General features: G+C 45.7%; 1 protein-coding gene across 4 annotated transcripts in view; it reads right to left on the reverse strand.

Moving 5' to 3' along the window:
* CCDC85A (coiled-coil domain containing 85A) overlaps positions 1-23,291 on the reverse strand; it is a 237,652-nt gene that overhangs the window by 208,564 nt on the left and 5,797 nt on the right. For all 4 annotated transcript variants that reach the window (XM_049870146.1, XM_049870145.1, XM_049870144.1 and 1 more), the window contains exon 2: positions 19,432-20,644. In XM_049870146.1, coding sequence (XP_049726103.1) covers positions 19,432-20,644 — 1,213 coding nt within the window. The remainder of the gene's footprint in view (positions 1-19,431; positions 20,645-23,291) is intronic.

The following is a 23,291-nucleotide window of genomic DNA, read 5'->3' on the forward strand; positions in this document are numbered from 1 at the left end:
GATGGGCAAGGAAGAGTCTAGAATAACACCCATTATTCTAACCTGGACAAACTATAATACCTTCACTGGAAGAAGAGTTTGGTGCAAATGAAAAGAAGACAATGCTTTTAGATACATCTCCTTAGTTTTTTTTTTTTAACTGTGGTAGGTTTATTTTAACATTCCTGCAGCACTCCTAACAAGATTTCATTATTTACAATGACAGCAATAACACCCACAGGATATTTTAATAACCAGATAAATGGCTTGGCCCATACTCCCCAGAATAAGGAAATGCAGGAGAAAATGTGCATACCCGAGAAAAAGAATAGGGAAATGAATATTTAATAAGAAAACACAATTCTGCAGACGCACACACAGCAAAAAGACCAAAACGAGCAGGACTCACACCTCAGCGGATTATCTCCCCCAGACAAAAGTCATACACACTTCTAAAACCGAGTCTGCAGTGTGACGCCATGTTGCCTTCTACTCTTTTCTCCAAATGGAACGCTTGGGTTTATCATCATGAAAGTGGACAAGAGATAAACTCTAACTAGAATTTAGAGTGTACCTAACTTTGAAAGTGCCAAGGAAGAGTAGTGATCCCTAACTCAAATGCCCTCAGGACAGTCAGATAAGAGAAAAGCAGGCTGGGTATAATGTAATAGGGATTACTGAAGATCAAAGCAAATGAGAGCATGCCTGCCCCCTTCGGTGATTTTAAAATACCGCCGCAAATCCTTGACACTTAGCCTATCAAGGTGACCCTTCTTGCATCTTGGTGGCCTTGTGATGCCTTCAACCAACAGAGTTCAACAGAGTGGCACAGCATGACCTCTGAGGCTAGGCCATAAAAGGTCAAGTGGTTTTCGTCTTGGAAACATTTGCTGGAACACTGGCTTTTGGATCGCTGAGCCACCATGTAAGAAGGTGACACCCTGGGGCTTCAAGCTGCAGAAGACACACCAAAAGACCACACGGAGAGCCGTGAAGCTACTTACAGATTCGGAGTCATGCCCATGAGCTCCAACTTATTTGAGTCATCCCAGCCCAGGCACCTGAGATGTGAGTAAAGACACTTTCAAATGATCACAACATCCGAGTCTCCTATAAACGACCTACTATAAAGCAGGAACTCAGTCCTGGAATAAAAAGTGAACGCAGAACCTGGCACAAAAAAGTAGCTCAGTTAACGATCAATGCATAAATGAATGGGTGGGTAGATGATAACCATTTCAACAGATGGACAGTCCATAGAGGACACACTTCCCTTACACTGTGATCTGGCACAACCTAATTTAGCTTTGCAGCCCTGGTGGCGCAGTGGTTAAGAGCTTGGCTGCTAACCAAAAGCTCAGCAGTTCGAATCCACCAGCTGCTCCTTGGAAACTCTATGGGGCAGTTCTACTCTGTCCTACAGGGTGGCTGAGTCGGAATCGACTCAAGGGCAACGGGTTTTAATTTAGCTTCATTTGAGTCTAAAACTAAAGTAAATGTTTAAGTCTCTAAAACAGAAATGACAAATTCCCTCACCTTTCCACATCTGATGGAGACCAGTCAGTACTGCTGGACCATTATAGCCCGCTACAGACTAAATCTTTGCCCGAAATAAAAATATTGAATAAACAACAACCTAAAAATATTCTCATTTAAATTACACAGCAGGGGTCTTTGTGTACAAGTCAACATTTTCTTCTGAAAGGAGGGAAGGCCCAAGAGCAGACTCCTATTTCCATCTCTGTAAGTTTTCTCAAATTATCACCTAGGCCTAAATTAATCTTCTTGTAAGTGACTAGGGTTTTGTTTGTTTGTCTGTTTAATTTTTGTTTTAAGGAGCAGAGAAAGGAAGTCACAAGTGACTCCAGCCAGAACGCTTACTTTCAAATAGTTTCCATTCAGCAAATTAGCATTCTATTTACTTTCTCTGAAATCACTGGACCATGGCCATCTGTACATGTGAGGGATCATATAAATTACTGTATCAAGATAGAATATTAAAGGAGAATTGGATTGGTACTTAGCACATTCAAACCTGCCACCATTCTCCAATCTGGTCAGGACGTCTTCAAGGAAGGATGGCTTAGAATGGACACCATAGCTGAAAGATGCCTTCCTTTCCTCTCTGACTGCCTGAATTAGATGAGACTCCAGGAAATCCTTGAGAAAGACGAGGAATGCCTGTTTCCCCCATCTGGGTTATACAGGAGGAATTTCTGAGATTTAATGTAGGGTACTATTATGGATTGAATTGTGTCCCCAAGAAGTATGTGTTGGCATCCTAACCCTTATGCCTGTGGCTATAACCCCATTTGGGAATAAGGTTTTCCCACATTAGTGGGAAATGAGGTCACATTAGTGCAGGATGTGTCCAGAACCTAATCACTGCTGAGTGACATAAAGGGCAGATGAGACACAGAGGAAAGCAAGTACAAACAGGGGAAGACGGCTGCTACATGAAGGTCTCCAAGGAACCTAAGAACAGAAGTTGAAAGAGACAAAGATCTTCCCCCAGAGCCGACACAGAGAGAGCCTTCCCCTAGAGCTGGCACCCTGAGTTCTGACGTCTAGCTTCCAGAACAGTGAGAAAATAAATCTCTGTTAAAGCCATCCACTTGTGGTATTTCTGTTATAGCAGCAAGAGGAAACTAAGACAGGAACCAAGGAAAACCTGGTTCCTTTATCATTTATGAGGACACTGAAGACAAGGAAGTGCCAAGAGTTTACAACAGGATAGATGGAAATATCCCAAGACACAGAGCAAAGCTGCCAGCTGTCCTAATAATGTCCCCTCTACCCCCACCTCTCCTTTACCACAAGTGCTGAGCGAGCCTAGAGGAAGAGGAGGAGAGAGCTTTCAGTTATCACGTTAAAGCCTATGAAATGGTTGCAAAAGCTTGAGAGTCAAGCTGAGCTCAAGGCATTCCTTGATTCCATGGCCAGTGGTGTTCCACGTGCCTAACATGTCTTCCTAAGACTCCACCCGCCACACTAGGCTCTTCTTGATTCACACCGACCCAAGAATCCAGGGGCCATGATTGCGGGGAAGAAAGGACCCTGTGTTGTTGTAACATACACCACTGTCTCAAAACACTCTGCCACCGTTAAACTGTGTCTTCAGTGAATCACAAAGTCAGCCATGGTAAAAGACCGTGTGAGAGAGACAGCAGAATTTAAAACTTCATGTTACAGACAAAATCAAAACCAAACCCACTGCCGTCGAGTCGATTCCAACTCATGGCGACCCCATAGGGTTTCCAAGGCTGTAAATCTCTATGGAAGCAGACTGCCACGACTCTCAACTCTCTCCTGAGGAGCCCCTGGTGGTTTTGAACCGCCTGACCTTTCAGTTAGCAGTGGATCGCTTTAACCACTTGGCTACCAGGGCTCCTCCCTTTTATAGATAAAATTAGCAATTTAGCATCGTTCCTTCTGGACTAATAAAATGTGGAATCCCAAATACTATTAATAGTAAGTTCTTTAAAAATTTATTTTCCTATGAGAATGCAGAATTGAAGGTAGGCACCCAAATAAAGAAACCTAAAACCCAAACTCAACCTTTTCAAATGGTTACCCACTGATGTCACAGTGAAAGGTCATATTTAGCTAATTTGCCATTAAAATATAAATTCTGGCCAAGCAGTCCCACAGTGAAGAAAGGAAAAGGGGATGGACGTTCAAGCAGGAAAAAGCTAAGTGTTGGTAGATTCAAGTAGCAACGTTAAGTTACATTTCTCCAGAAAAGCTGGTTACTTCCTATACGGATCATTAAAAATTATCAGAACATGAGCAGCTATAGGTACAGGCCGGAAAAAAAAGCTTGGCTTCCTTTAAAGAATTTATGTTTTGTTTTCTCTTCAGCCCCTGAAGACGTCACAAATGAGGAACAGGTGGTGGAGATTAAAGTGCAAAGACTGAAGGTGAAAGTCTTCGAAGGCGCACCACTTTAAACTTCCGCCTCTGAAACATAAAAGCCCCAGGTCTATAAATTAACTAAATTTTATGTTTTTACAACATGCCTACCATCACGGCTGAAACCAGATACACACTCTCAGTGGCAAGGAGAGCTGAGGAACGGGGTTATCTGAGACCACCCTTTCACTGGGCAAGAACTCTGGCTGGTGTATCCAGAATGCTTGCTTCTTCTGATGTCGTTGGGTTACCAAGCCAAAACCAAACGCAGTGCTGCCGAGTTGATTCCAACTCATAGCGACCCTATAGGACAGAGTAGAACTGCCCCATAGAGTTTCCAAGGAGCACCTGGCGGATTCGAACTCCCAACCCTTTGGTTGGCAGCCGTAGCACTGAGCCACTATGCCATTACACCAGAGGTTTCCAAGCTCTGTAAAGTCAACTTTGAGTAAAAGCTTAAGCAGGGGTGTGAGCTACAAGGCAGTTAAGCAGGGAGTTGCTCCAGCTGAAGGATGGGGGTGGTGGGGAGGAGAGTGTGGCAGGGCCTGCCTACTCTGCCCTCTTCACCCCAACACCCACCACCCCAGGAGGCTCCCCAGGCCCTCCAGGGCTCAATGGAGCACAGTTTGAAAACCATCATCTGAGACCTAATATAGAACACCCAACACCAAACCAAACCCATTGCCATTGAATTGATTCCAACTCACAACCCTATAGGACAGAACAGAACTGCCCCATAGGGTTCCCAGGGCTGTAAGTCTTTACGGAAGCAGACTGCCACATCTGTCTCTCATGGAGTGGCTGGTCGGTTTTGAACTGCCAACCTTTCGTTTAGCAGCCAAGGGCTTTAACCACAGTGCCACGGGGGCTCCTATATAGAACACAACAAGCTAAAATGAGGTCAAAATACAAAAGTGGGAAAACACCAAAATGAAGGAAATTCAAAAGCTAAATTAGGTTAATTCTTCTACAGTGGATCAACCAAAATGATGTCCACATGCTCCAAGACTCTTTTCTGCCTTTATTGTTTTAATAGAATTAGTTGTATTGATTTTCACTTAGTAGTATATTTCTGCCTTCCGGACAACCAGGCCCGTTATTTTCCCCAAAACCTGAATACATCTTCATTTTTTATTCCGAAGACATTAGTGAGATGGATTTTCTTAACGGATGACACTTCATTGTAAAACTCTCCCGCTAAGAAGAACAGTAATTCAACATAACCTTTGCTAGAAAAATAAAATGAAATAAATCAAAGAGGATTAAATGATGGCATAAATCTGGGGACATAAAGCCCTGAAGCACTGATCACTGTAAAACGTCTTAGTTTAGGAATGCTTAAGAAAGAAATTTTTAAAAAAATGATCAGAATTAAACTGTGTTAAAATCCCAAGAAGAAATTAAATATATAGCTAATATTCCTTAGCTCGATTTTAGTGCTGAGCAACCAGCTTTCCAGGCCCGCTTGGTTTAATCACAAAGTCTGAAGAACGGAGAATATTTTACACCCCTCCCTGCACGAGAAAGTAACACAGCTATTAGGGAGCACCCTGGGTCGCATTTAACACTCTACATGATCTGGCCTCTGCTCTGTTTCCAAGGAATTCCTGGGCACTGCAAATGGTTAAAACCCTCGCCTGCTAGCCCAAAGGCTGGAAGCTTGAGTCCACATAGAAGTGCTCGGAGGAAAGGCCTGGTGATCTAATTCCGAAAAATCCGCCACTGAAAGCCCTATGGAGCTCAGCTCTCCTCTGACACACAAGGGGTCACCATGAGTTGGAGTCACCTCAAAGGCAAACGGTGGCCCGTACCCCCGCTTTCCGAAAGTACGCTGTACAGAGTAGCCAAGCCCTCGGCACAGACCCGTTCCTCTCACTGCTCCTCTAACGCCATTTGCTCATCCCCACCTCGAAGTCTTCTTCCTCCGGCAGACACCCTCACCCTTCCTGCCAGCCCATCCAAATCCAACCATCTTCAGGACTCAACCTCACAGCACGCCTCCTTCGCAAAGCTATTCCTGACGTGGCAGCCCATGAGCCACGTCCCAGGCCCGAGGTCGTCGCAGCAGCGACTGATCATTCTGTCCACTTGGTTCTAAATCGCACATCTCCGTTGTTACTCGCTTCCTCCCACAGACAGCCAGGCCAGATGAGCACCTTGTCTGAAGAGCCCGTGGCTCACGTTTATGTTCTTCCCCACATAGGAGCTAACCCCTTGTTGCTCTCACATAGAAGACATGATACGTATGTTTCATAAATGAGACTGTCTGTACACAGTTATTTATTCTGAATAAGCTCTCATCTATACATGTAAGAGTGCAGAGACCCACACAAAACAAGTGACATGGGGGAGAAATACGGTTTCCTACCCATCCACACCTATGAGTCTTCTACCAGCTCATGCTTCTTCTTATTGTCATTTGTTTGTTTTACTACGTTGTTTGTCTCAGGACACACTGATTAGTCTTTAATCTGTCGTAATAAATCTCTATTATCCCTGACATTATTTGAATGCGTGGCTGCCTGATTACTCAAGGCAACGATTTATAATAAAATTGTTATCGATTTTGCCCTTCCCTTCCGTTAATGTCACCCTCCCAATTTCACTGAAGAGCCTTACTCCAAACTAGTTCAAGTGCTAGTTGTAAAATAATAGGATAAAGTAACAAAGAAAGGAAAGAGTGTCTTGTGTTTTGCCCAAAGGTTCCAGAAATAGATAATTAAAATCTGGCTAGGTGGGACATAGCAAAAACACATGAAAAGAATGGGGCTACTGCCTTGTCAGCATTGGCTTACTCTCTGCCAAACTCCAGTTGATAAGTCAATTATCTCAGACCAGTGCAGAGACAGCAAAGAGCTTGGGAAAGTCCAGTTTACAGAAGAACGAAAAATGAAATCCCTCACCCTGACACTGCAGAGCACCAGCCCACCAAGCGACGTGGGAAAATAGTAAAAGTCTAGGCACAGAGCCCACGTATTTTCCATCGGTGTTAGCTGTGGTTGATTCCAACTCATGGCAACCACATGTGTGCAGAGTAGAACTGCTCGATAAGATTCTCAAGGTCATGGCCTTTTGGAAGCAGATCGCCAGGACTGTCTACCGAGGCACCTCTGGGTGGGTTCAAACTGCCAACCTTTCAGCTAGTAGTCAAGCCCTTAATCCTTTTCACCACCCAGGGACACCATTTCCCACATGGCCAGTCCATCTGTATTCTTGCCACCTGAGACCTGCCCAAATAGAAATCTAACATCAACCAACTTTAGAATGGTGTACATCCCATGTCACCTCCAGGAAGCCTCTTTAGGTCCCTACGCGCCCACAAATAGTTCAGACTCCTCACCACAGTGGCCTCAAAGGGGATGGCATGTATTCTGACACCGCTAGAAGTGCTGCAGTCCTGACAAGTTCCTACAAGGCCCAGGAGCAGAGAGGGGATTTACAGCAGTAGTTCTCAGGTTCATCACGCATGGTCAGTTTTTCACCTGTGCACAGCACCCCTCTCAGATGACGTCCTCGCTGCTCCACACCAGGAGCTCAGGCCCAGCCGCACGACTTCAGGAGGAAACTGGATGGGTGGGAGGAAGAGAAAGAAGCCCCCAGACCCAACTGGCTGGCCCCCCAGGCTGATGAATCTCCTTTCTTCATGTCCTGGTGAAGCAGGGGCAAGAAGCTAGAGGCCGTACGTGAGCAGTGGTTCCTGGCATCCACCAGCCACCAAGATTCTACCTGAGAGACACCAAATCATCACTGTGCTTCTCTGTGTTTGCCAACATACACACCTATGGGAACCAGATTTTCCATGATGGCTGGGATAAAAATCAAGTCCCCAAACATGCTGGACACTAGAAATTCACTTTGTGCTGCATTGTTGAATCTGAGTCCTGGACTATGTTTTATTATTCCAAAACGTTTTAATAGATAAATATCAATACAACGAGCCCTGGTAGCACCGTGGTTTGGTGCTTAGCTGCTAAACAAAAGGCTGGCAGTTCGAATCCACCAGTGGCTCCATGGGAGAAAAGACCTGGTGACCTGCTTCAGTAAAGATTACAGCCTAGGAAACCGTGTGGGGCAGTTCTACCTGGTCATATAGGGTCCCTATATAGGGTCACTATGAGTCAGAATCATCTCGACGGCAATGGGTATGAGTCAGAATCGATTCAATGCAACATTTTTTCTTTGTTTTTTTTATCAATACGATGTTGTCAGCAGTTTTGGGGGGAGGAAAGGATGTCCTTTAGTATATGTTTTCTGTTTCTTAAATGTTTAAATAGCCTCTTTTTAATCACAATCATCGTTGTTAACGGATGAACGTTATCCTTTTTTTAAACTGTCCATACTTAGCAAAATAAAAAATTGGTAATTCCAAGTCTATTCTCGTATTTATCTGTGAAATCCAATTTCTGGGAATACTGGCTCAGAAGATCTCTATTAAGTCCTTTACTTGATGGATAAATTATTTTGCCCAGAGAAGCTGATGGACTGCTAAAGGTCACACAGCAAGAAAATGGCAAAGCCAGTTTATTATCTAAATTCTCAACTAGATAAGTATGCCATGATGCCCCTTACGAAGTTAATTCAACGCACCATTCTGAACTCCATGAAAAATGTAAATCAAAAACACGTTTCAAATAAATGTCATTTGTATATACAATTAAAATATCGTTTGGCTAAAGAAGGTTTATACTTTTTTTTTTTTTTTTGACGAAATTGTCTCACATTGTTTTAAAGGAGTAAATAAAGCTTAGATGCCAGGTAAGGATGGGGATCAGCATATTACTTTAACATGTGTGTGAATTCTACAAGGATAGTCATAAATGTAAAAATAATTTAGATGTGCTTCGTAAAGCCCTATGCAGCAGTTCTACATTGTCCTATAGAGGTCGCTATGAGTCAGAATCGACTTGACAGTAATGGGTTTGGTTTGATTTTTTTTTTTTTTTTTTTTTTGGTGAATAGATAGATAGGCGTAATAGCATCACCCAAGCTCTCTTTTGAATGAATGCCTGTTACATAGATGGCGGTATAGACTCTGGCAAAAAGAATGTTTCCATCAAAGACGGATTTATGCGCTAGGCCAACAAACCCCAAAGTGGGCAGTTCTGAGGCTGCGACAGGAAAAAGCCAAAGAAATCAAGAGTGAAAACCATGTGGCACAGGTTTTAGTGTAAGAACGACTGAAGAACTGATCTCCATGGGAGTGAGAAGGGCAGCCTAAAACTAAGCCATTTTCAAGCCCATTCGTTGTTCCTCGGATTCTGAAAAGCTGATTCCAAACCATTTCTCATGAAAGTCACTGTAACAGGGGAGCAATTCATGGCAGACCACCTGGATGATGTTTATTTCTAGTCTCTAATTGACCATAATTACAAATGTAGGCTCTTCAGAAGTGTCCTCATACGTAAAACAAGCAGCTTAATGCAGCCAGCAGCCCCCGCCCCGCTCCAGGCCTCCACAACCAGGGCCATTCAGGTTGGCTCTTGCAACAAGGAAGAGGCCTGAACTGAGCGTACCACCAAACAGATTCTTTGAACTTCCTCAAAGCATCCCCCTCACAAACTGAAGTCTCTCAACTGCCTTTGTCTGGGAAGTTAGGAACTGCTCTTCTCCCTCTGCCTTCCTTACTCTAAGTAGATTCTGGCCCCACTTTCCCATTAAAAAATTAGTCCTGTCTAAATCCATCATCTGCAGAAATGACTGATGACTTGCCTTTCAGGGTCTTCTTATTATTCTGTTTGGGTGGATGGGTGAATTGGCACTAGCTGTCGAGGGAAACAGAAGAGACTCTGAATTAATGAGCATGGTTAATTTGAATTCTCAAGAGTGGTTCAACGGACCAGTCTGCTATGAACGAAAATATGCAACTCAGATATTCTGTCCTTTTAAATGCCATCAAAAGTTTAATGCAAGTGTACTTTTCTTCTGCTAATAGTAGCATAAATCAGAATAATGGGCTTAATTAGTTTTGCTTGCAGTAAGCTGAGTTATTAAAAAATACAGCTCCTTGAGAGCAGTTGGGGTTGCCATCTGGCCGATCCCTTTGCTCTGGGTCTCCCTCCCTTCTGTTTCCTGCAGTCCGGAAGCAGAGGCATCTCCAGACACCACATTTGGCTGTGAATACAAGTGGGTGAGTGGAGGACTAAGGTCAGTTCATTTTCTCAAGAATGCTCATCTAGAAGGAATACCGCCATGCAGTAGTGAGTCCGTGTGGGAGGAAAAGGGGTGGGAAGGTTGTTGGACTCCCAGGCTAGGCGGGTGGGGAATGCTCCTTCCACTAAGCGTGCATTTTGGGAGTCATCCATCCTGCATGAGCTGTGCACCCGCTCTGGCTGAAACAGAGGACCTAGCCCATAGATTTGAGCTCACCTACTAGACAACTAGGTCGTCTCTAACTTGTTACAGTCAAGTCGATTCCAACTCATAGCAACCCTTTAGGACAGAGCAGAACTGTCCTATAGGGTTTACCGGCTACTGGATTTGAACTGCCGACCTTTTGGTTAGCAGCCGAGCTCTTAACCACTGTACCACCAGGGCTCCATGATCAAGACCAGAAGATAAAATTCTTAGTTTAATACAAGAAAGAATACACCTCACTGGAAACGCCAACTCACTCAGGAGGCACTGGGGCCCACCTCTGAGTTCTTGGTCATCAAAAGTTAACCAAAACATTTCATCCCTCAAACCAACCAGCAGGCAAAAGTTGTGCTATACACATTTTATTTGAAAGATACTCAAAGGTAGCGATTAGCTGAAAGTGAAGGGGGAAAAGGTATGAAAAAAAAGTCATTCAATATCTTCAAATTCAATGTATTTAATGTTCTGTTAGCGGTCTCTGGGTAGTGCAGAGAGTTAAGTGCTCAGCTACTTACTAAAAGATTGGCAGCTCAAATCCACCCAAACGTGCCTCAGAAGAAGGACCTGGTGATCTGCTTCAGAAAGATCACACCCTTTGAAAACACATGGGGTAGCTATGAGTTAAAATTGACTCAATGACAACTGGTTTGTGTACACACAGAAGTACACTAAATGTAACGTGTGTCTGTGTGTGTGTAGGGAGAGAGGGAGAATAAACGAAAGGGAGAGAAACACAAAGAACAAATAACTGAAATATAGTTCCTGAGCAATTACCAAGCCCAACCTTTCTCCTTAACATATGCTGTTTCACAGAAAAGCCCACAGACCCAAATAACTAAGGATGTGAAGGGAAAAAATCTAACCCATTGCTATCAAGCCAATTCCAACTCAGAGTGACCTTATGGGACAGAGTACAACAGCCCCATAGAGTTTCCACGGCTGTAAATCTTTATGGAAACAGGCTGCCACATTCTTCTCTTTCAGAATGGCTGCTGGGTTCGAACCACTAACCTTTCAGTTAGCAGCCAAGCACTGAACCACTGTGCCACCAGGCCTCCTTAACTGAACGTGGGCCTGGTGTCAATTCAGGGCCAGAACCAAGTCCCAAGAGTTCTCGTACCCTCCTGTAGTGACTGGAGCACCCAACCAAACCAATCCCATTGCTGTCCAGTTGATTGCAGCTCACAGCAATCCTACAGGACAGAGTAGGACTGCCCCATAGGGTTTCCAAGGAGCGGCTGGTGGGTTCAAACCACAGACCTTTTGGTTAGCAGCGAGCTCTGAACCACTGCACCACCAGGGCCCCGACTGGAGCACAGAGCTCAATAATTCACCTAACTCTTTGTTAAGTGAAAACTGTAAATGGTCCAGCTGTGTGTGGGTGACCCAGTTACCACTTTCCATCTTAGGAAGGACACGGCAATATCACCTTCACAATGATGACACTGCAAACCGCTAGTCCTCTGCCATTTACTCTCCTTTAAACACCTTCTCGGCTCTCCGTGGCCTGCGGAGCCTCTGTCTCGGAAAGAGCAGCCGCTTTTTCTACGGGAAGCACTTGGATGGCACTCTACAGAGAAGGCAATTTCTGTCAGGAGCAGCGGTAACTTGAGCCTCACTGCTTTACAGATTAGAGACTCTTATAAATTAGAGCCAAGATTTCATGTCTGCATTCTCAAGTGTCCCATGGTCTACTCTTGATATTGAATCGCAAATTTCCTAGCACCCTGGAAAATCAGCCTATTTCAGAAGATGAAATTATTCTCGACACTTCCTGGAATCAAATGCAAAATAAATAATAATTTTTTTAAAATGTGCACAGTACTCACCATAAAGATTATTTATTAAAGTACTGTTACGGGCAACTTGGTTGTGTCAAAGTACCCAAGAGGCAAATATTCTACTTTTTAAAAGGCAGAGAGTGGAAGAAGAAGAAGAAAAGCACCATCTGAGGCTATTTAGTGCACAGACTCACACTCCAGCATTAGAGATCCTGAGGCTGCTAACCATCAGAAGTGGCAAAATTTAAGACGTTTTAGAACTTCAGGTGATCAACTTGAGTCTGGAAAACGTACTCCTACCAGCATATACCGACCCAAGGATGCTGTTCACATAAAATAGTGACATTATTATTCTCCTAAAGCTTTGGCAATGTTTGGCTTCCAGCTCTTATTTCTGACCTAGGGAGCTCGACAAAGATCACTACACCAATGTCTCCAGAATAATTTCTCATTACCAGGAGTAAACGGGTACTACTAGCCTTATAGCAAATCGCCATATCTGCACTCATTTGACACTTGTGAAAAGTTGTTACCTAATAAAATAGAATAACTTGCCATAGCTCTTTACTTCCCCATGCTTTGTTCTAAATCATTTCAGTTAAAAAGATAAAAGGCCACTACCGTCCCATCGGTGCCAACTCATCTAGGACACAGCAGAACTGCCCATGGCGTTTCTAAGGCTGTAATCTTGACGGAAGCAGAGTGCCACATCTTTCTCCTGTAGAGTGGCTGGTGGGTTCAAACGGCCAACCTTCTGGTTAGCAGCTGCCTGCTTTAACCATTAAGCCACCAGGGCTCCTTTAAAAAGATAAACCCAAACCGAACCCATAGCCACTGAGTTGATTCCAACCCATAGCAGCCCGATAGGAGTAGAACTGACCCATAGTGTTTCCATGGAGCAGCTGGGGGACTTGAACTGCCAAGCTTCTGGTTAGCAGATGAGCCCTTAATCACTGTGCCTGCAGGGCTCCTTAAAAAGATAAAGTCGTCACCAATTCAACGATCATAATTTTTCTATTATATTTTCTGAAAAGTTACAATGAGCCAGAAAATTTAACCATTTAATTGATTTCAATTGGGTCTAAAGGGCAAGACCATCATCAGTGAAAGGGATCCTTGGTTTATTTCATGATGGCAACTGGCTTACAGGACTGGATCCTGGATACATTCGGACATCTGTTTGATTACACAGAATCAATCAACTGATTGTCTGGCAGTGTTCAGATGCAATATTAAAAGTATTTTTTAATATACAAACATATACATAATACACACACATACATGACACAGATGGGAGATAGACGGTAGGTAGGTAGGTAGATTAGACAGATAGAGAGATAGATAGATGATAGATAGACAGACAGTGATTCCCTTGGGGGAAAGACTAAAATGATCCCCTGGATTTAAAGAATGTTTATTAAAAAAAAAAAAATGAACCCATTCCTATCACATCGATTCCAACTCACAGCGACCCTTTAGAGCAGAACTGCCCCATATGGTTTCGAAGGAGCACCTGGCAGATTCAAACTGCAGACCTTTTGGTTAGCAGCCACAGCTCTTAAACACGACACCACCAGGGTTTCCAGAGAATGCTTATAGCTTTGTGCAATTATTGCCAATGCGTTTGACAATCTTATGTTCCACTAGAAAATACTTTTATAAGCCATCTAGGTTTTCCAATAATAGTTCACTTCTCAGATATTTTGAAATCCTCTTAAACTATATTGTCCATAGTAAGCCCCTGCTGTATCATTAAATCAAAATGGATTCTTATGATAAACACGAACATGTTTTGCACCCACAAGTACGGTGCAATAATTAATTCTATTTTTCAAAACTTCTTAAACTGATGTCCTATCAAAGTGTATACAGGGCTACCATATTACCATATCGAAGCTTAAAGAACAAAACCACTGTCTAGCTCTCTGAAGCGTCAGTTCACGTAAGAGAAAATATACTTGGAGGACCTCAATGAAGATCAGTTCTGGTATTCCAAAACTGTTACTGCTAAAATTTCGCTTCCAAGAGACATTCAATTTCTACAGTCCAAATTCATTCCTAAGTGATGTTCTGACTTTTTCCAAGCAAAATAAAAGATTGATGAGACCAATTATTCATGCTACAGTGCACCACTATGTAATTTACAGGCAACCCTGCTTCAGAGGTATCCTGCTGGGTTCTTCCACACACAAGTTATCTTACCCTCCTATACAAGGCCATGTTGTGTTATCAGCATTTTTCATTTACAAATTAATAACCTCAACAGAGAATAAGGAACGGTTTTAAACCTCAGGGTAAAACCTGTGAAGTGGGGGGTGTGAAATGCAGATCCATGTTGTAGGAAACGCTCCTTTGCATTGCAGGCGTGGCATGACCCACATGCAAAGCACCATCGATATCCAAAATAAATGGGTTCCAAACCTAGGTGCTCCTTTTTCCATCTGGATGTGAAGGTTTTAAAAAGCAAAGCAGTCATAACCCACTCATATACCAGAATTTCCCCAAACTAACCTAACCTATCCACCAAAAACTCCAATTCTTAACCTACTCCAAAGTAGTGTGTTATTGGAGAGCCTTGGTCTAGGAGTGAGAGAAGGTGAGTTCCCAGACTTCACCCTGGAGCAGAGCAAAGGAGGGGAGGAGTGAACCGTCTTCTTCCACAGAAGCATGGGTGCTCGAGAACTTCAACGCACTCTGTTGCTCAGTAGTCACTCCTGTAGGGCAGCAGTTTTCCAGCTAGAGAGCCCTGGTGGCACAGCAGTTAAGCGCTCAGCTGCTAACCAAAAGGTCTGCAGCTCAAACTCAAGCAGCCGCTCCTTGGAAACCCCATGGGGCAGTTCTACTCTGTCCTAAAGGGTTACTATGAGTTGGATCGACGGCAAAGCTTTTGGTTTCAGCTGGGCTGTCCTTTAGAAGCACCTGAGAGCTCTTTATAACCTATGCCCAGGACAGGCACCAGACCAAACCAATTGAGCTGGCCTCTCTGAGTATGCCGAGTGCTGGTGTTTTTTCAAAGCTACCCTCGTGTTTTAATATGCAGCCAGACTGAAAACGACTGCTTTAGAGTGGCTGGTTCTCAGCCAGGAATATTTTGCCCTCCCAGGGAATTCTGGCACCATCTGGAGACATGTTGGATTGTCACAACTGGGGAAGTACTAGTGGGCAGAGGCCAGGGCCTGGGTGGTGCAAGTGGTTTGCGATCAGCTGCTAACCTAAAAGGAGTCAGTTTAAACGTGCCCAGAGACACCACAGAAGAAAGGCCTGCCAAACTGCTTCCATAAAGATTACACCCTATGAAGCAGTTCCACTCTGTAACACATGGGGTCACCACAAGAAACCCCATCTCCTATAACACACAGGACAGGTGCCCACAACAAAGAATCATCTGGTCCAAAATGTCAACCACGCCAAGTCTGAGAAACCATGCTCTAGAGGGAGAGATGATGAGAGAAAGAGGCTTCTCATTCTGGCTCTGGAGATACCCCACTGCTCTCACAAAAGAAGAAAGCAAGCAGTAAGCTGTCAGAAGGCTTACAACCTTCACACTCCATCCATCAAGGCCAAATGTGGTCCGAATGGACCTTGTCTAACACAGATATACAATTTCCTCATATCTCTGGCTAGGGTGATGTTGAAGGAGAGCATGAAGCCACCACACAGGGAAACATGACCTAAGAGGGCAAAGTAAATCAAACCTACCAGGATAATTAAGCAATCCTTTTTTTTTTTTTTTAGGAAGAAAGATTATAAATAACAAAATGAAGAGTAGTGTTTCTTCCACTGTTTAGTCCTTATTTGCTGGGAACTAGCATTATGTGTCTCTAGAATTAAAATCAAACTATTTTTATGACTTTTTCACCTGGGCTCATAATGTTAATGGGTGAACTACCTGGAACGGCCTCTGATCATCAGGGTCATCTTGATCTTGAATGTCAACAACAGAGATAGTGCTAGAAGAACCTGAACCATCTACGAAGTCTATGACCTGGGCTAAAAAAAAGCTATCGGTTAAAATCGTAAATATTTGTCAGCTGGTACCTGGAAGCAAAGCTCCTTGGTTTCATTGTGGAAGGGTACATTTTCACTTAAGAAGTGTTCAGCCCCACCTTGGATTTCAATGGCATCGGGTGAGTGAAATTTCCATCCTCTACATCGGACCCTGTCGGTCACTGCACATTTACAGCTGGAAGTGGCAGTTTAATTACTTTATTCACAAATCTGGAATACAGCAAGCAACTTTAATGACTGGACAAAACGCCTCAATGTCTAAATGTGATAAGTATAGAATCCACTTCCTATTTGCAAATGGAACTCTCTACAAATTGGAAAGAAACAGCTGAGTAATAACTTCTAAAGAAGTAAACCCATGCATGAGTATCTCGGTCAGCTTAGGGAAGGTTTTCTTTTCCTGTTAGTTTCGTTTTTGCCTTTGCTGTTTTTTAATCAATTACAAATTAAGACATGGGTATGCGGGCTTGGATCTTTTTTAAGAGAGGAAAAACTGGTAAAATTCATCTTTGCATTCCAGTTGGAGATTAAGCCAACTGTTTTAACCAAAGGAAAGTCTTGGACGTCAAGTTCATCAGCTAGTTGATCCACTGGGTTTGTAAATAAAAAGCACAACAGGATTTAAAGGTACTCACGACACAGCTGAGTGAGACAACAACCTTGCCACTGCCATTTGCTCAGGGTGCATATGTGTGTGTTTTAGGAGGAAACACCCACACTTACAAGTAGGACAATATCCTGCCAGTGTCTATTCCACCTGTTTCCTTCTGCCCCACCACCGGCCACAATGCAGACACATTTCTGACTTCTCCCACCTGCTTTTTGTTCATGAAAAAGATACGCAAGTACTTACCCAAAACAGTCAGCTCTCGCATCAGCCCCAAACACAATCACTCCTGAAATCTCTGCAATTTGGATCAACCTCGCTACTGCTTCCTATCTGTTTATAAGCCAATGACTCAAACAAATTGTGTGGGGATTTAAAAATATGAAAAAGCACGTCTTGCCATCCATATCAAAAATTAATTTGTAACGGCAGGATAAATGCAAGCTACCAGGGCCCACGTTTATAGGCTTATGATCCATGAACACCTCATTGGGCCACTTCGTTTTCCAATTAATAAAACGCAACGAAATAAGAAGGCAATGCAAATATACTACAAATAGACTCTGTGAGGATATCAACTCTCAGCAGATCTGTTGCTTCGGAATGAGAAAACTTGAAGTTGACACAAGAATTAAACCATCATGGCATTCGTTCTTCAATAACACATTTAGGTTATGTTAATTCTTTTAACTACATAAAGTTGTTAAATGGTAAGAAACAGTTGCCTGACTCATTAAGTTTACCTGAATCCAGGCAATAATAACCCATGAAGTAATGCCACCTTCATCCAGAGATAACACCTTAATTTATGCAAGGCATTGCTTAAATGTTGCACGTAAAAACTTCCCTTGTAAGTTAAACCATACGGTGATTCAACTAGGGGAGTTCTTTATTTAAAAGAACCCTTTAGTAGAAAAGGAGCCCTGGTAGCACAGTGGTTAAGAGCTCAGCTGCTAACCAAAAGGTCAGCAGTTCAAATCCACCTGCCACTCCCTGGAAACCCTATGTCCTATAGGGCCGCCATGAGTTGGAATCGACTCGATGGTATTGGGTTTGGTTTTGGTTTTTGTAAAGAAAAAAATTGCTTTTGTAAGTGAACCACCAACCCCTAAGCATTTTCTTTTTGGTTCAAGACACAAAGTTTTCGTAAAATAGTACACTACTATATTTACTTGCTAAGCTCATTAAAAAGTAATCAAGAAATGGAAAAGCCATTAACTTTACCTTCCCTTTAACCCACTCCCCCCTGAAGAAAAGCTTCATGGCCGATGGCCCATCTCATGACAGTAACTTGCAACTAAAATATCTCTTTAAACGACTTTCGTCTCTTGTACAGAACTGAGTACCCCAAGGCTGCCCACAGCAACTGGGGCAGCATCTCCACGGCTCTTGCAAAGAGTGAGTGAAGTTTCAATCAACTGGGCAAAGGCACCAGACAGGGGGCCTCACCATGACAGGTGCATCGGCTTCTCTCGGCCTCCACCTCCCAACACAAACAACTGGGAAAGCAGCATCTGCCCATCTTCCTCCCCCTTCCTACTTCCATCCACGCTTCAAAGAGCACTGGATGGATCAGGAGCCAAGCTTCAGGAGTCAATTTCCAGCATGACCAGGAAATGATGAGGATGAAACGGAACCCGGCAGGTAAATCCCCAAGTACAATACTGAAAATGTACCCCTTCGTGTCACTGCTAAAACTGGCAGCCTCCTCCACCACCGCTCAGAGCTGACGGCACAGAGACACATGGCTGCTTTTAAAATGAGGCAAAAAAACCTCAGATACTTTGAATGGAAAAAACTCCACATTTTCCTAAAACCAGTCATTTTAGCTCTAACTCAGCCATAGGTAACATCAAAGGATGGTGGGGTTGATTTATTTATCTTTAAGAGACCTCTTCCCGCCCCGCCCCCCGCCTTGAGTACAAAGTTGTTTCAGAACCAGGATGCAGAAAATTCAGCCACTTCCAAAGGGAGATACAATGAGCTGGGGTTTAAGCCACTTCAGCGAATCCAGCGGATGCTATGCTTTGGACCATGCCAACACATCTGGACGTTTTACACAGGTATATTTACACCCTACAAAGGGGAAAGAGGCCTCTTGCAATGTTCAAAAGCATACTCTTCAGAATATGTGTGAGGGAGTTTGGTGAGAGGCCTGGGTGAGTTCTGAGAGAGCAGTGACTCTTTCATGCATTTTAAATGCAAAGAAAAATAATATTCCTAGTCACAGATTCATGACGGCCCCCCAACACAATGGAAAAAACTCCTCAAGGTAAACGAAAGCATATTTACAGGACTCCAGGCAAGCCAGCATCCAGCCTATTTAAAATACCAGAATTTCTTTTTTAATGTTGTTATTATTTTTCATAATAAATATTCATTCCTTCTTGCACATAAACTATTAACTGGATTCAAAAATCTTTTGGCCACCATTTCACAAGGGAACCCTACTAGGAAACAGCGCACAACTGGGAAAACGCTCAAGTTGAAGACAGAAGAACTGTAGAGGGGTCAACTTTTACCTCCAGCACCCACAGAGTTCGCCCTGACGGCTCAGGGGCCTATGGAATTATTGTTTCTCTTCCTCTTCCAACCCCTCACCCCCAACCTTCTCCAAGCTAACTAAACTAAACACAAAGACAAAAACCACACAAGATTTGGGGGCCAATGTTTTCTCCTTCCCTTTCCCCCCGCCCAGCCACCTTCTAACGTTGCTGGAAAGCCCCTCACCATTCATAACCCTCTAGACTTGCCCCTGCCAAAGCAGCTCCCCAGCACGTACTGACCCACCGTTCATGCCACTGTAGACGCTCCGGTGATGGGGTGACATGTCGTCTGTGGCCTGCCTGCGCAGGGTGCCCTCCCGGCTGCCTCCACCGCTGCCTCCACCTCCTCCCAAGTGTTTGTGATCAGGGCTTCCCCCATAATGCTGTTTGAGGTGCTCGGGGCTGGTGCCCCTGGCTCTGGGGAGATGCTCCAGGCTCCCACCGAGGCCATGTTTCTGCAGATGCTCTGGGCTCCCTCCGCTGTGCCTGGCATGCTCAGGGCTGCCCCCGGATCTGTGCTTCTGAAAAAGCTCGGGGCTCCCACTCAGCACGTGCTTGGGCAGCGTTTCGGGGCTGCCGCCCGGGTGCGGGTGCCTTTGCTGCTCGGGGCTGCCCTTGCACAAGGGTTTGTGGTGCTCAGGGCTGGGTCCTTTGAGTGCTTTGGGATGATCGGGGGTCCCGGAGGCCCTGGGTTTCTGCAGGTGCTCGGGGCTGCCCTCGCCGCGGGGCTTCTGCAGGTGCTCTGGGCCGCCGCTGCTGGAGTGGTGCTTGTGGTGGTCGGAGCTGCCCTCGCCACGGGGCTTCTGCAGGAGCTCGGAGCCGCCGCTGCTGGAGTGGTGCTTGTGGTGGTCGGAGCTGCCCTCGCCACGGGGCTTCTGCAGGAGCTCGGAGCCGCTGCTGCTGGAGTGGTGCTTGTGGTGGTCGGAGCTGCCCTCGCCGTGGGGCTTCTGCAGGAGCTCGGAGCCGCCGCTGCTGGAGTGGTGCTTGTGGTGGTCGGAGCTGCCCTCGCCACGGGGCTTCTGCAGGTGCTCTGGGCTGCCGCTGCTGGAGTGGTGCTTGTGGTGGTCGGGGCTGTCGGTGCTGCCAGTGCTGGAGGTGCTGCTGCCGTCGCCCACGTCACGCACGTAGGGTGCCGTGGAGGCCGCCAGCTGGCACAGGCTGGCCTGGCTGTCGATGGAGCAGCGGCTGCCCGCGCAGCCCGCGCCCTTCTCCTCGTCCAGCAGCACACAGAGCTCCTTCAGCTCCATGTTCTCCTTCACCACCTCCTCCTGCTTCACCTCCAGCTCCTTCAGCTTCTGCAGGTATAAGGCCACTTCCTTGTGCATCACACCAGCCGTGTAGCGGCCCAGTCTCTGCCACTCCCGGGACACCCTCTTGCCTTTCTGCCGGTCATCATCCAGGAAACAGCAGAGGTCCCTCAGCTCCTGGTTGTCCTCCTGGAGTTTCTGGTTGATATCCTGAAAAGAGAGACACAGCCATTCAAGGGAGGTGCCCCCTGGAAAGGGCATTGGGCTCAGGCTTCCTGGGAGGGAGAGAGCCTGCAAGTGTGATGTTAGGGGAGAGGACCAGAGGGGTGGGTGGAAAGGGTCTGTCGCTATCCGTAAACATAAAAATAATAGGCATTGGTTAAGTTCCCTGCACAGTTCTTTACTTGCATTAGCTCATTTGACTTTTACCAAAACGCTTCCTGTTAGCGGCCATCAAGTCACACTCCACACCACCCCCCACCCCCCCCCCCCCCGCAGAACTTCATGGTGACCCTAAGCACAGGGAACAATCCTGGGCCATGCTGCACAGGTCCCAGGTCAGACTGCTGTCATACAGAGGGCTCTCAACTGGCTGATCTTCAGAAGTAGATCACCAGGCCTTTCTTCGTAGTCTTATTCTGGAAGCTGCAGTGAAACCTCTTCAGCACCCTAGCAACGCGCAAGCCTCCACTGACAGACGGTCGCAGCTGTACGTGAGGTGCCTTGGTCGAGAATCGAACCCAGGCCTCCCACGTGGAAGGCAAGAATGTTACCGCTGAACCACTACCTTTAGGAAATAATAATCATTATGGTCCTTTTACAGTAGGAAAAACTAGACCTCACAGAGCTTCACCGTTTAAGGTCAACCTTCCGGTAATTGGGAAGCCGGCAGTTAATTAAGAGGAAATCAGTCAGGAGAAAAACAAGGCTCCTCTGCCCCACCCTCGAGGAAGAAAGATGGCAGCCTTGTGACCTGTGAAGTGCATAACAGCTCGAAGGCGATAGGTCTGCAGGATTTCGGCAACACTCTCATCAGGCAGGCCTCTCCACGGACCAAACAGCCAGCTCTGCTTAGGTTTCTGGCCCCACGACATGGGGTGAACAGCCCCACTTGGCCCTCTAGGGAGATACTCAATTGTCCTCTAGTGGCATGTCGGGCCTACACATCCCGCCCTATTTGCCATGCTGGCTTGGAGGTCTCCTAGGCATCTCACCCGTTACACAAACACACTGAGCTCTGAGTTACACACACACACACACACACACACACCCCATCTCTCATCTTCACCTCTCAGCAAATCCTATTTCCACCCACCTGGTTGCTCTCCATGGAAACCTGGGGTCACCCCGGCATCTCCTTCTGCCTTATCCTGCCTTACCCTCCATTCCCACGCCACACAAATCCCCCAGACTTTCCCTCATCTTGCCATTCTCACGCTTAAAACCCTTCACGTGACTGCTTCTCACTGCCCCTACAATCAAATGCAAAATCCTGAATGAAGCCTTAAAAAAAACAAAAACCCAGTGCCCTTGAGTCGATTCTGACTCCTAGCGACCCTATAGGACAGAGTAGAACTGCCCCATACAGTTTCCAAGGACAGCCTGGCAGATTCGAACTGCCAACCCTTTGGTTAGCAGCCATAGCAATTAACCACTACGCCACCTTACAAGGCTCCAAATGCCCTGTCCCAAGCCTGCTTCTCCAGCATCAGCTCCCACTGGTCACTGGTTCGTGCATAAATGTCTAGTGAGCATCTCCTGTTGCTGGGTATTGGTGCAGATACGGGGGACGTTATCAGTGAACGCAGCCAAGGCCCTGACATCCTACAGCTTTCATTCTGGCAGGGAAGGCTGACAAAAAGCAAGGACAGAGCATAATGTCACAGAGTGGAAACTGCTGGGATGAAAATCAGAGCAGGCTGAAAGAAGACTGTTTTAAGGGAGGGCACCCCTGCAGAGGTGACGTCTGGGCAAAGACCAGAGCGGAATCAGGGAGCAAAGCATGCAAACATCTGTGGGAAGACATCCCAGGCAGAGAGATGGGATGGAGCAGAACAGCCTGAGACAAACATGGGAGAAGTTTGAAGTCTTCAAGTTAAAGCCAGGCCAGTGTGCCTAAAGCACGGAGAGCAAAAGGGCAGAGATGGGCAATGAGGGCAGATAGGGTGCCACGGGCTAGATAACCACCAGGAGACAAGCCAGGAGGCCCCCACACTGGTGCAGAGGGCGAAGATGATGGTGGCTTGGAGACATGGCAACAGAAGAGCAGAAGAAAACACAATCGTCCCCTCGTGCACTGAGTCTCACCAACCCTGGCCTTGCTTCAGTTCCTCCAGGAATAAGCCCTTTTGCCTTTTACTTGAAACACTTTGCTGCAGTCTTCTACACAATCTCCAGCCTCCCTTTAGAAGTCACTTCCCCACAGACTACTGCCCCCAGTCTAAAGAAGACCCCCTTCTATGCTCCTCCATCACCCCCTGGACTTTCCCTCCATTGCACTTATTACAATCTGTAACCACCTATGTACGAGCATGGCTATGACTTCCAGCCTCTGCCCTCTCTACAAGAGATTCATGACAAGGGAGACCCCCTCTATCCTATTCCCCTCTGCATATCCAGAGCATAGCACCGCCATTGTAGACACCTGAAACCACGGGATTATAAAAATGCATGGCCAAGTTCCCCCTGACTCTCCATTCACACACACTAAAGGGTCTAAAACAGAGGGTCCCCCACTGTTCCTCAAAGCACTGTGGGCTGGTGTGATGATACGGGGTGCTGCGGGATGGAACCCAAGGTTTCCCCTGCTTTACAAGGCTTGAGAACCTCGGTCTTGTGACTCTATCATCTAACCCAG

Source organism: Elephas maximus, chromosome 26, assembly GCF_024166365.1.
Source record: "Elephas maximus indicus isolate mEleMax1 chromosome 26, mEleMax1 primary haplotype, whole genome shotgun sequence".
NCBI classification, from domain to species: Eukaryota; Metazoa; Chordata; class Mammalia; order Proboscidea; family Elephantidae; genus Elephas; species Elephas maximus.